At 28.3% G+C, this 12659-nt stretch overlaps 1 protein-coding gene across 1 annotated transcript; it reads left to right on the top strand.

The window, feature by feature from the left end:
* Positions 1-1225: 1225 nt before the first annotated feature.
* LOC111375742 lies at positions 1226-2105 on the top strand. The gene is made up of 2 exons (XM_022998610.1): positions 1226-1337; positions 1422-2105. The coding sequence occupies exons 1-2, from the start codon at positions 1242-1244 to the stop codon at positions 1923-1925; spliced, it is 600 nt and encodes a 199-aa protein (XP_022854378.1). The 5' UTR covers positions 1226-1241; the 3' UTR covers positions 1926-2105.
* Positions 2106-12659: the final 10554 nt, after the last annotated feature.

Genomic DNA, 12659 nt, shown 5'->3' with positions numbered 1-12659 from the left:
TAAAATATTTAGGAGTAAAATTGTAATTTATTCTTTATTTTTCTTTTCTTTTTTTTGGTTTTATTTAAATGAGAGGATATTTTGGTCATTTTAAATTAAAAATGGTGAAAATGGTGTTTTCCACAAAGAAATGCAAAAAATAAGGGCAAAAATGTCAAAAATGAAAGGCGGTGATATTTTCCACAATAAACCTTAAAGGTAGGAACGTTTTGTGCTAATTACCCTTATTTTTAACCAAACATTCCATTGGATTCAAAACTTTTATAAACTTCTAATTACATCTATGGTATTTCGTGGGATCCACCAGCTTATAATTTCAAAAAGTTTTGTCAAATAGGGACTTAAAAATTACTTGGACATGTTTCATTGTTTGATACAGGAATCAAGTATAGCTTATAATATTTCACCGGATATGTTTTATTTAAGTGTTTCACTTAGTCATCACGTTTGTGTCTGCATTGGACATGTTTAATGTGACATGACTAATCTTCATTTGACATGATTAGCCTAATAAAATTATATTATGGATAAAATAGTTAATTAGTTTTTCCCAACAACCCAATGTAGTGCATTGGGTCCTTTATTCTGTAAAGAAATGAGTTGTTACAATCACATGTGATGTTATTCTAAAAGTCATTTTTAATAAAAAGGTCATTTTTAATGAATAGATAAAGTAAACGTATGAGTTTGATTATATTGTTATAACAACTTAATTTATCTAAAATAATACGATGTATTATGAGAGTGATAAATTGATATTTGTACACAAGGAGTTGTTAAAAAGGAATATATTAGCAAAATTGATTATGAAAATTTCAATTGCATCATGCAAAACCATCTATTATACGTCGTATGAATTCCATTTATTTAGATAGGAGTAGAGATAGATGATACTCGAACAAGACCCTATCTACTTTGATATCATAATATAAAATTATTCGGAAAAATAATAATCTTTGATATGTGTATTCCGCCCACTCTCCCCCAACAAATACGGAAGAGAAATGAATAATTCAATAGCCGAAATCGTCGAAACACAATACAACTTGATCTATAAGAATGAATAATGAAAATAGAAAAAAGTAATACATGCAGTAATTTTATTATTATAGAATGTTAACCCTAATTGCTAGTAATTTAAAAAGTCAACAATTTATAAGAATTGATATGGAAAAAATAGCGAACTTATTTTTGTATGAAAGTTTGACTTGTCATCTTGTTCGCATGTACAGGCATTATAAATGACATTGCAACCAAGCAAGCGTTACAATGATCAATTGTTCTCTCAATTCTCTGCCTACATCTCCCTTGCTTTGATCAGAATACATAGAGATCAGGTATGACTGTATTTTCTACATTACCACTTATATTCATATCAAGATTCTGTTCACCTAATTCATATACATTTTTTGTGTATATAGGAGGGTTTTATGGGGAGTTCTGAAGATCGTTTTGCGGGGTTCAAGAATTTAGGTTTTAAGGGGAGTCGGGAAGATCGTTTTGCAGGGTTAAAAAATATAGCACCCAATTGTGAACGGATGCAGCAGCCCAATAATACTAGAAGTCCAATATTAGATGTCAAATCAGAAACATTGGCAGTCGAGGGTCCAAGTTGCGAAAAACCTTTTCATGCGCTTGCAAACTTGACAGTCGGTACTGCAGAAATTGCTGCTGCTGCTGAGAAGGGATTTAACGCTGGTGCAAATTCCCCAGTACAGAAAAATAGAAAATCCAACAAGAAGACCCGCAATAAAAGACAACTGAAAAAAGTTGCTGCTGCTGCTGCTGATAGGAACTACACACCGCCTAAAAGTGTGGAAAAACGTAAACGCGCATGTGACACTGACTCTGACTCGAAGGATGATCCCCCTAGATCAAAGAAATCTAAGGTTGTCGTCAATCGTCCTTTGAAATTCAATAAGTAGTACTTAGTAGTAAGTGAATTGATCCACATGTATCCTACCCAAAAAAGGTGCCTCCTTTAGCAAATAATTTTCATTCACAAGGATCTTCTTGATCCTGTTACTAATTAGTTGCTGCATGTTTTCTTTGATCTAGTTATACTGTTGGATAATAAAGGATTTATCATTTTCACCCTTTGATCATTTCTGAATGTTTAAAGTCGTCGAGAATATAATAACACATTAGATAATAATAGTTAAGCTAAATGATATTAAATTCAAATGGTAAACAAATAACGAAAAGTGTTCAAGATACACAAATCTTCATTAGTTGAACTGAAAACTTTTGAGGTTGTTCCTTTCCAAAATTTGCGGATAAATTCATAATTGAATGAAAGCTTGTTTGACACAAATTTTTCATAGAAAAACGATTTTTAAAAATGTGTGGTTAAAAAGTGAGAAAACTTGTGAGTCTCATAGAACAAGTATTTGAAAATGATTTGGAGGAAAATTAATTTCTTTAAAAATCTTACAAACAAGCCTTAAGTGAGGTATGCTTGTTTATTTTTTTTATTTAAAGAATTCGACAAAATAGTCCTGTAACTCAATAAAATCGTAATAATCAAATCTATTTTATGGTATACTCATGGTAATACTCCAAACTTAGCTACTGTTTAATAATTTTTTTAAGAAGTTGGTTAAATTTTATTTATAACCATATATTTTAATAGATTCAGAACTTTTATCCATTTTTAATTACATATTTCATGATATTCACCAATTTATAATCTCAAAAAGTTTTGTCAAATAGGGACTTAATAAATTATTTGCATTGTTAGCCCTATAACCCAATTAATTTACATATAAATCAAGAATTCAAATGGTTGAAAGGGCTAAATGAGAAGAAATTAAGTATGTGTTTTTGAATATCGATATAATTAAAACCACAAAGGTTAGGAAAATCTTATAAGAACTTATTGTTGCGGAAAAAAGATGAAAATCGTGATTTGATGAAAATCGAGATTCGTCAAACCATCCAATATCAAACACCAATCAACCCAATTGGCTCAATCCACAACTCTTTCCTTCCTTCGGTTGCCCAGTTTATTATTCCCACCAAGGACACACTTTGGTGGCTGCAATATGTAACACAAAGGAAGAGGATAGTTGTACATGAAGAGCTCGGGCACGAAAAGATAAAACACAAAAAGTAGCTACCCTCAGAAAAACACAATTGCAAGCACCTGTTAATTCCCAAACAAAAGCTCAATATAAAGTTTTAGGGATAGATAGACAAATGGGCTAACTCAAGGCAAATGAAAGTAAATGGGTCATGAGCAACATTAACTAATTAAATTGCTTTCAACTCGGGTCGAGTCAACAAATTGATGTGTTGAGAGTAATTTCACTTATCAACCGAGGCCTATAAATTTTAATTCAAACCACTTAACATCATTGTTCGAAATTTATTGTGTATCAAAACCCAACACTTATAAATGTACTTCCAGGTATAGGATTGATCTTCGCGAACGTGTGTTATTTACTTCTTTACATCAATTTCTCAAGTTTCATCTTAACAAAAATTTGTCATTTATAGAATGCAACCCTAATTGTAAGTAATTGAGAGAGTCAACATTTAATAAGAATTAATAAGGAAAAAATGACGAACTTATTTTTCATAAGAATGACATTTCTTATTACTGTATAAAAGTTTAACTTGTCATCATATTTCCATACGCAGATTGCAGGCATTATAAATGAAATTACAACCAAGCTGGTAATGACCAATTGTTCTCTCAATTCTCCGCATGAAACTCCCTTGCTTTGATCAGAATATATAGAGGTCAGGTATGACTATTTTATCTTCATTAGCGTATATATGCATATCAAGATTATGTTCACCTAATTCATATACTTTCTTTTTTTGAATATAGGAGAGTTTTATGGGTAATCCTGAAGATCCCTCTACGGCAATTGCAAATATAGGACCCAATAATAAATATCCGAACGACGAGAGGCCACAGATAATTCATCATCATGTAGGAGTGTCAATTTAAATTGAAGACTCGAATGGCCTGGGAAAAGCTCAAGCAAGCCTGGCTGTGGCTAGGTTCTACTGAGCCCCATTTTGGAACGTCAGCCCAAGCCCGAGCCAGCCCATGTGTCTCTACCAGTCCAAAAGAAAATTTATAAAATAAATAAATAAAATATACAGCTTTGGCAACTATACGTAGCTGCCTGCCTGCTTAAAATTTTCAGTAGGCAGCTACGTGGCTACCTTTAAAAAAAAAAGGCTAGCCAGCCCGGTTCAACTCGATAAAATCAGAGCCGAAAGCTCAGTTCGTGCTTAGATTTTTTGTCTTTTGTTGGGGTCAAAAAAAGCCTGAATCATTTTTACTCGAACCAAGCCCAAGCTTCAAGTTTCGACTTGTGAGTTGAATCGACTCGATTTGTTGGCGTCCCTATTATCATGTAAACCAAGAATAATAGCTTTGCAATTTTAGACATTGAACCAGTAACTTTTTTGTCTTTAAACACAAAATTTAAGAGACATTAAGATCACAGAGTATAGTATCAAGAAGAGAAATCAATAAATAAGCAAAATCAGTTCATAAGCAAAAAGGTCTTCTTGTCAAAGCCGTTTTGATTTTGTTCCTGCTACTGCTTGAAAAAAATATATAAATAACAAAAATTAAAAAAAATTATAATTTTCCTTTTTAAAATTAACCTCCTATGAAGATGGAGCCATTCAGAAAAATATCTTCTTTTTGGTTTGTGTTTGGATCCCAACATCTTCTTAATTCTTTGAGAGCTAGTTGCATGTGTTTGACATAATATTAATGATAATTGTTAAGTGCGTTATGTGCACTTATTCAAGTCATAGTACTAAACTTTTATATCGTCAAATTATTAATTTCTACTTAACTTGAGTTAATTTTCATTTTTATCAATGTTGGACACATTTTGAAGCAATTGGAAAAGAAATGATGATCAATCGGCCATTGGATGAAATTTTGGAGATAATATTTCACACTTTGAAAATTGAAGGACTTGAATTAAAATAAAAAAAGGCAAGGATTGCACAAGTAATTGGACTCAAAGGACTAAATTGCATTAATTATGAAGAATGAGGCCTTGTGTGACTATTGTCACTTCGGCCAACACACAAGATGAGAAGACAAGCATCACATTATATGGGCCTTTGAACATGGCAATTGAATGGGAAACAAATTCTAATTAAACTAGAATTCAAGAAAGCTGATGGCAGGAAGGTCCAATTGAAATTGTCAAATTGGGCCAAAAAACCAATTGGGAAAAGCTTGAAAGTTTAAGTGGAATTGGAATCTTCAATTAACAACACATTGGCTGCTGTTGAGGATATATATATATATATATACACACACTAGTCTTTTTCATGTGTGTTACACAAATTTTGTATTTATTATATTTTTATTAGTTTCAAAATTGTAGGTTTTGTAAAACTTGTTGAAGATTCGAAGTTTTTGGTGAAGTTCAATTGTTTGGTCTATTACATTATCGCAAGATATACGGAGATCTCTCTCCGTGCCGCACAAAGTTTTCAATTTGTTTTGTTTTTATTATAAATAATTTTTTTATTTAAAATTATTTTTCCTTTATGATAAAATTTAATTTTTTCAATTTTAATTAAATAATATCTATATATTTTTTATTTCATTTTCGTAACTTTCATTTGTTAAATTTGTTTTGTTTTTATTATATTTCTATAATTTTTTTAAATTTCTTTTTTCTTCATATTATAAATAATTTTTTATTATATTTAAAATTATTTTTGATTCTTTTCGTTTTATGATAAAACGTAATTTTTTCAATTTTAATTAAATAATATTTATTTTTATTTTTAATTATTTCAATTTAATTAAAAAATTTATAATAATTTTTTTTTGCTTTTTTTCATCTCGTTTTTTATTCCTTTTTATCTGTATTTACAATACAAGAAGATATCATTTCCTTACATTGAAAGGTAAAACGACGCCATTTTATCTTATTAGTATGATAAAAGATTGAATGTATCTTATATATAATTATAAAAGAATAATAATTAAAATCTTGATCAATGTATATTATATACACTCATTACCTTAAGTTTGAGATGATTTTTTTTTTCAAAATGGAAAAATTCAAGATAATAATTAAAATCGAGAGTCCTAATATTAAGAACTATCATTCTCAACTCCGCATCTAGATGGTATTCTATGTTGTGAAATTGAAATTTATAACTTTAACAAGAGATAATAGAATAAAACACAATCTCAAAAATTTAAGTGAATCAAATTGTGACTATCATTTTACACCAATACTAATAAAACAATCAAATGATTTAACAAATTAGAAAAAAAAAAGAAAATTGCAGGCAAAAAAATATATAAAAAAAAGTTATTATAAAGTATTTTAATTAAATTGAAATAATTAAAATTAAAATAAATATTATTTAATTAAAATTGAAAAAATTAAGTTTTATCATAAAACAAAAATAATTAAAAAAATTTAAATCAAACAAAAAATTAATTATAATTTGAAGAATAAAGAAATTTTAAAACAATTTTAACAAATAATAAAAACAAAAGAAAATTATGAAAATTAAATAAAGAGTATATAAATATTATTTAATTAAAATTTAAAAAATTAATTTTTATCATAAAGAGAAAAGAATTGAAAAGAATTTTATATCGAAAAAAATATTTATAATATGAAGAAAATAAATTTTTAAAAAAAATTAGCTATAGAAAATTTTCATTTTCCCTTTTTTATTCCTTTTTACCTGCATATATAGTACAAAATGATATCGTTTCGTTTTATTGCATGGCAAAACAATACCTTTATTCTATTAATATGATAGAGGATTGAATATATCTTATATATAATTATAAAAAAATATCAATCATTTAATTAATAATAATTAAATCTTGATCAATGCATGTTATATTCATTCCTTATCTTAATGTTTGAGATGGATTTTTTTTTTTAAATGGAAAAAAATCAAGATAGTGACTAAAATCAAGAATCGTAACCTTAGGGATTATCCTTCTCAACTCGGTATCTAGATGGTATTCCATTCTGCAAAAATTCAAATATTAGAATATTGAGCAAGAAATAATGAAATAAAGCATAATCTCAAAAAATAAACGAATCAAATTGTAACTATCATTTTACACCAATAAGAATCAGAAAATTAAATGATTTTAACAAATTAAAGAAGAAAAAAATACAGGCAAAAAAAAGTTATTACAAAGTTTTTAATTAAATTGAAATAATTTAAATTAATAATAAATATTATTTAATTAAAATTGAAAAAAATACATGTTATCATATAACAAAAAATATTAAAAAGAATTTTAAATCGAACAAAAAAATTATTTATAATATGAAGAAAAAAAGAGAATTTAAAATAATTTTCAAAAAATATATAATAAAAACAAAACGAATTAAACAAAAGAAAGTTACGAAAATTAAATAAAGAATATATAAATATTATTTAATTAAAATTGAAAAAATTAAATTTACCATAAAGAAAAATGAATTAAAAGGAATTTTAAATCGAAAAAATTTATTAATAATATGAACAAAACAAATTTAAAAAAAAAAAATATATATATATATATATATACACAATATTGTGCCTAGTGCACACAGTTGAGGGAGCCCGGGACCAGGAAACATGGGAATTGATTTTATTTTCCAGCATAATAATATATTCATTTTTATTGTATAAAATTGGTGGGTGTGATGGCATGATAGCATCACAATCACCAAAGTTAATCAATTAAAGTAAATTAAATTAAAAATAAATAAATACAAGACTAGATAAGAGACTAATTAGCTGAAAGTGGTTGCAATTAATTAATACATATTTTTTCAAGATTTTTCACAATTTGGACATTTGACTGTCAATGTTACTGGTTCGACGTCTAAAACTGCTTTGCTACAAATATTGGTTACATGATGATGAATAATCAGCGGCTTCTCATAGTTCGGATATTCATTATTGGGTCCAATATTTGCAATCGCCGCAAAGGGATCTTCAGGATTTCCAATAAAGCCCTCCCTATATATAAATGTGCACATAAAAAGTACATGCATTAGGTGAACACAATCTTGATATGCATATATACACTAACGAAGAAAAAATAGTCATGCCTCTATATATTCTTATCAAAGCAAGGGAGATGTGCAAAGAATTGAGAGACCAATTGGTCATTGCAAAGCTAGCTTTATGTCTTTATTTTTGAAAATATGTATTAATTAATTAAAAATGATGAAAAAATTTGGGAACATAAATATAACAATGAGTAAAGGTTATGAATATTTATGTCATATTTAAAATGTCTTGTACTTGTAAGAAAATATGGTATTTATATTTAGCCTTTTGGAAATTTTGATTCCTATCTTCTACTATAGGAATAGCATAGGGGCCAGGGCAAGGTAGGGATTGGAAATTCTCACCAGTATCTCGTTTAATTAATTAATATTATTTTCTAATTTTATTTAAATTGGAAAATATAATAAATAAAGATAGAAGCATATTTTAGAATTCGGGGTAAAGTCATGTACTTCGTCCCCAACCCTTTTATCATTCAGGGTGGGGCAGGATAAGGGTTTTTCAATCCTTATCCTAATCCATGCAGTACTAGATACGGAACTCCAATTGAAATAGTACAAAAGAGTGCTACAATTTTTCTTGTTCCCATTTGGTACTACTTTCATAAATTTCCATATATGATGACAAAAAAATAATAAGGAATTATCTACTTGTACAGAATTTCTTATCCACTCTGATATAACCAAATATTGTTCCTGACGTATATAAACCCGAGGACTCTATTTCGTCGATACACATATCAATATGCTCGGGATATATGTGCTCGGATATCTTCCACATGCCCGAGCTATTGGCCCCAAGAGTTCGTTGAACATCATTCGACATGTCCTCGGGATTATGACATCGGCTTGTCCCCAACGTCAACGCTTTATCCAATGAGAAAGTTATTCTAACTAAAAATCCTCAACCTATGCTTCCTATGCCCAGAAGAACTCCATTAAATAATTGGTATCCCAGTTATACCGCAATTCAAACTCCTATCTCGCATAGGACTCATTGGTATAAGATTGCAAAATCAAGCTGTCCTATTACAAGTGCACTACGGAATCCTAGTATGAACACACCACCTACCTCTATAAATACGAAGTCCTTAATCATTATTCAGGTACGTTTTTCATTATTCTCCAGTACATAGCCTCACGCATATAATTCCCTTTCTGACTTAAGTATCGGAGGGGCGACGAGAACACACCTCGTTGTCTTTGTTTCAAGTACCGGAAGACCACGTTCGTATTCCTCATCAGTCATCAAGCTCAAAAAATCTGCAGGTACGATTTTTGGTAGCATCACACTCTATTGATAGAAGCAGTGCTAGTAGGTTGTGATTGGCTGTCGAAAGTCCAAAACTGTTTTTTGAACAGAAACCAAAGGCAAAATGCCTGTAACATTCTGTTCAAGTGAATGTATGAATTTTCTAGACACATAGCACGCTTCAAAAAATAATAAATAAATATGGACAGCATTGAATTATCCATGTAGAAAAAATGTGTTGACCTACTAGATAATTCTCACCTCCACCTAAATGAGATTCCTTTTATTTATTATATGCTACAAATATTTAGTCAAAATATGGAATATGTCTTTGCATATTCCTTGAACTAAAGTCCACAAAATGAAAAAAATTGCATTATTTTTATATACCTTTCTTAAATATTTTGTGATAATCTGGTTTTTTCAGTCTAATTATCTGAGACGATAACATAACTTCAAATGAGAAAAATAAAATATAAAGAGTTTTTCTTCAATTAATTTTTGGATCTCCTATTTCATGCACCCGAAAAACGAAATAAATAAATTTCAATTCATTATAAATAAATTGAAGAGAGCAATCATTTCCTCACTTTTCTATCTTGATTCCTTACAAATATTTTGAGGCACTTATTTTTTTCTGTAATTCATACTAATTAGTTAAATGCTAAGTAATAGGAATCTTGCTCACTTTTTGCTAATAATTAATTGTGTTATTAGAGTTTTGACGCATTTTTTAAAACAAATCGGCTCACTCTATTATGTATTTATTTATTTATTTTACCATCAATTTAATCTCGATCTGAAAAAACCTTGATGCTGGACAATTTTTTCGTCTTTCTCGATTTAAGTGATCGGTCCCAAATTTTGTACTTGCACGTGTTGCAATTTCAATAACAATGTCAATGTGTAACGTAGACCTAATGGCGGTCCAAAAATACACGTTAAATTTTGTACGGCCACAAGAATATGCCCATGCATCTCAGAGAATCTGACTACAATTGGCATTAAAAATAAAAAAAATAAAAAATGGAAGTCCATTAAGTACGTAGGTCTACTATTCATACGTTGAGAATAACAATATTTCAACTGCCTAATTGACGTGCTGATTATTTATTAAAGTAGTTAATATCTTAATGATTAATAAATTCATTTATTTTGTGTCATCAGATAATTGCTCGTTCGAATACTTTTAGGGTGGTTATATTGACATTACAATTTTTATTTGTTACACCACATTTTAATTGCAGTGAAATTCTTCAATCTTTGCTCATTGAAACAATTATTTCCTTAACTTTTTTCGTCGAATTCTTATTTTCAATCTTTCATTAATCAGTACGTCCCATCATTGATGGTAATTTATATAAAAGTATTCTATTTTCATGCTTTGAAACAAGTGATTTTTTTTTACTTTTTTATTTATTTTTAAAATATGAAGGAAGAATAACTTGTTTTATACCATTTCAACGAATTTTTGAACATAAAACTATTATTAAATACAAAATATGTTAACTAATGAAAAATTTAAGGACAAGAATGATATGAAAAATCGTTAGGGACAAAAGTGTTATAATGACCAAAAATTAAAAACTTTATTGCAATTAAATTGATGTGCAAGAAATAAAAATTGTGGTATGAATATAATTCCCCATACTTTTAATATATATTTTTTTTCAATCACACAAAAATAATTTACTGGTTAGTCAACCACAATATTTAATGACAAATAAAATAACTTAGCTAGATTCAAAAACAGGGAGTGAATAGACAGACTGATGTGTCAGAAAATGATTGGGTGTTTTTATATTAATTTTTTAAACTGTCAAATCATGCATCGACACGTGTTCCGTCTAGATTTTAGTTTAGATTTAAATATGGATGTTTAGTACTCTTATATATAAAAAATAATTAATTAAGTACGGATATTTAAGTTATTTAATTTCATACTTAGCCCTTGTTTGAGCTCCATTTTTGGGGAGAAAATGAATTTTTAAATAGTGTATTTATAAGAAATGTGTGATTAAAAACTACTAAAAAATTTTAAATTTATGTGTTATATTATTTTATTGAAGAATATGTGGTTGAAATGATATTAAAATACTATTTAAAAATGTATTTTTTTTGAAAATAATGGGGCTCAACCAAGGGCTTAATATTTTATTTATTTCTTGCATTAAATAAAGTTGATGCGAACTTCCATCATTAATTATTTTGCTAATTGTCTTGTTAGTCGGTCAATTCTCAAACGTCAGATGTTAGACTGATTCTTAACTAAAGACAAATTTAAAATAATAATAATAATAAACTATTAAGAAGAAAAAGTAGAATAGTATTACTTCTCTTCAATTGTTTTTTATGACCTTAACTCCTCATGCTTTATGAAAATATAATTATTAGGGCTATTTAGCTTTATTCAAATTGAGAATACCCAAATTTTTGTCCAGGTTTTCTTGTATCTTTTTAATTTTTTATTATCATAGGCTTATAATTCATTTTATATATTTTAAGATGGATCTCAAATTCTTATAAAAGAAAAGAGGACAGTAAACAGTCAAATACGTAAAAAATTCATAATATTTTATGATATGAATTACCTTAAAAATATATATATATATATATCAACTGACCCCATTACCTCCACTCGGAGGAATTATGAGATCACCTTAATGGCGCCTTAGCGAATCAGTCATAGAACCATTTTCAATAGGTGAAAATGCATTACTTGTTCGTTCTTAGGTTTGGACAACATAGGTCGAAGATGAAATTGAAAAGTTCATTTTTCAATGAAGTGTTCATCCGTAGAAAAGAATGCATTGTTGAGTAGAAGATATGGATATAGTCTCGCTTTGATATCAGGAAGTTCTATAAATATAAACAGAGTATCACTCGTTAAAAAAATTAAAAATGAAAAAAAATACTATTGTTCAGTGCACTACTGCTTAAATAGTTGATCACATCAATCCTATTTTTAAAATTTATTTTTCTTCAAACTTACTTTGAATTACACATTCTCTCAATAAAATGCAAACAACTAAGAAAATAAATTATGCAGAACAACGGCAAAATAGATTAATCCGGCAAAATATATGGTGACTCCACCAAGTAGAGCAGACCAATCAATCAATGCTCCCTCGTATTCTAAACTGACAAACAAAGTCATTGTATTATTATCAATAATTATAGACTTTATATACCTTCCCCAGATAATACCACTAATAAATATATTTTATAAAACTTGAAATAATGGTTAATCATTTAATGTTAGAGTAAAATAGAAACCATTTTCATAAACCTTGATGGATAAATACTAACCAACCTCAACTTATAGGCATATTGTGTGTTGAATCGAAGTTTACGATTTGATTGTTGAC

Source organism: Olea europaea, chromosome 2 (assembly GCF_002742605.1).
Source record: "Olea europaea var. sylvestris chromosome 2, O_europaea_v1, whole genome shotgun sequence".
Lineage (NCBI taxonomy): Eukaryota > Viridiplantae > Streptophyta > Magnoliopsida > Lamiales > Oleaceae > Olea > Olea europaea.
Note: the sequence above shows the minus strand (reverse complement) of the source record. Positions and strands in the feature narration are given on the sequence as shown.

Bases quoted from the DNA above. Each gene is read 5' to 3' on its own strand.
- LOC111375742 (XM_022998610.1), top strand. From the start codon at position 1,242: ATGACATTGCAACCAAGCAAGCGTTACAATGATCAATTGTTCTCTCAA. The intron at 1,338-1,421 runs GTATGACTGTAT...TTGTGTATATAG, and splicing joins TCAGAATACATAGAGATCAG to GAGGGTTTTATGGGGAGTTC.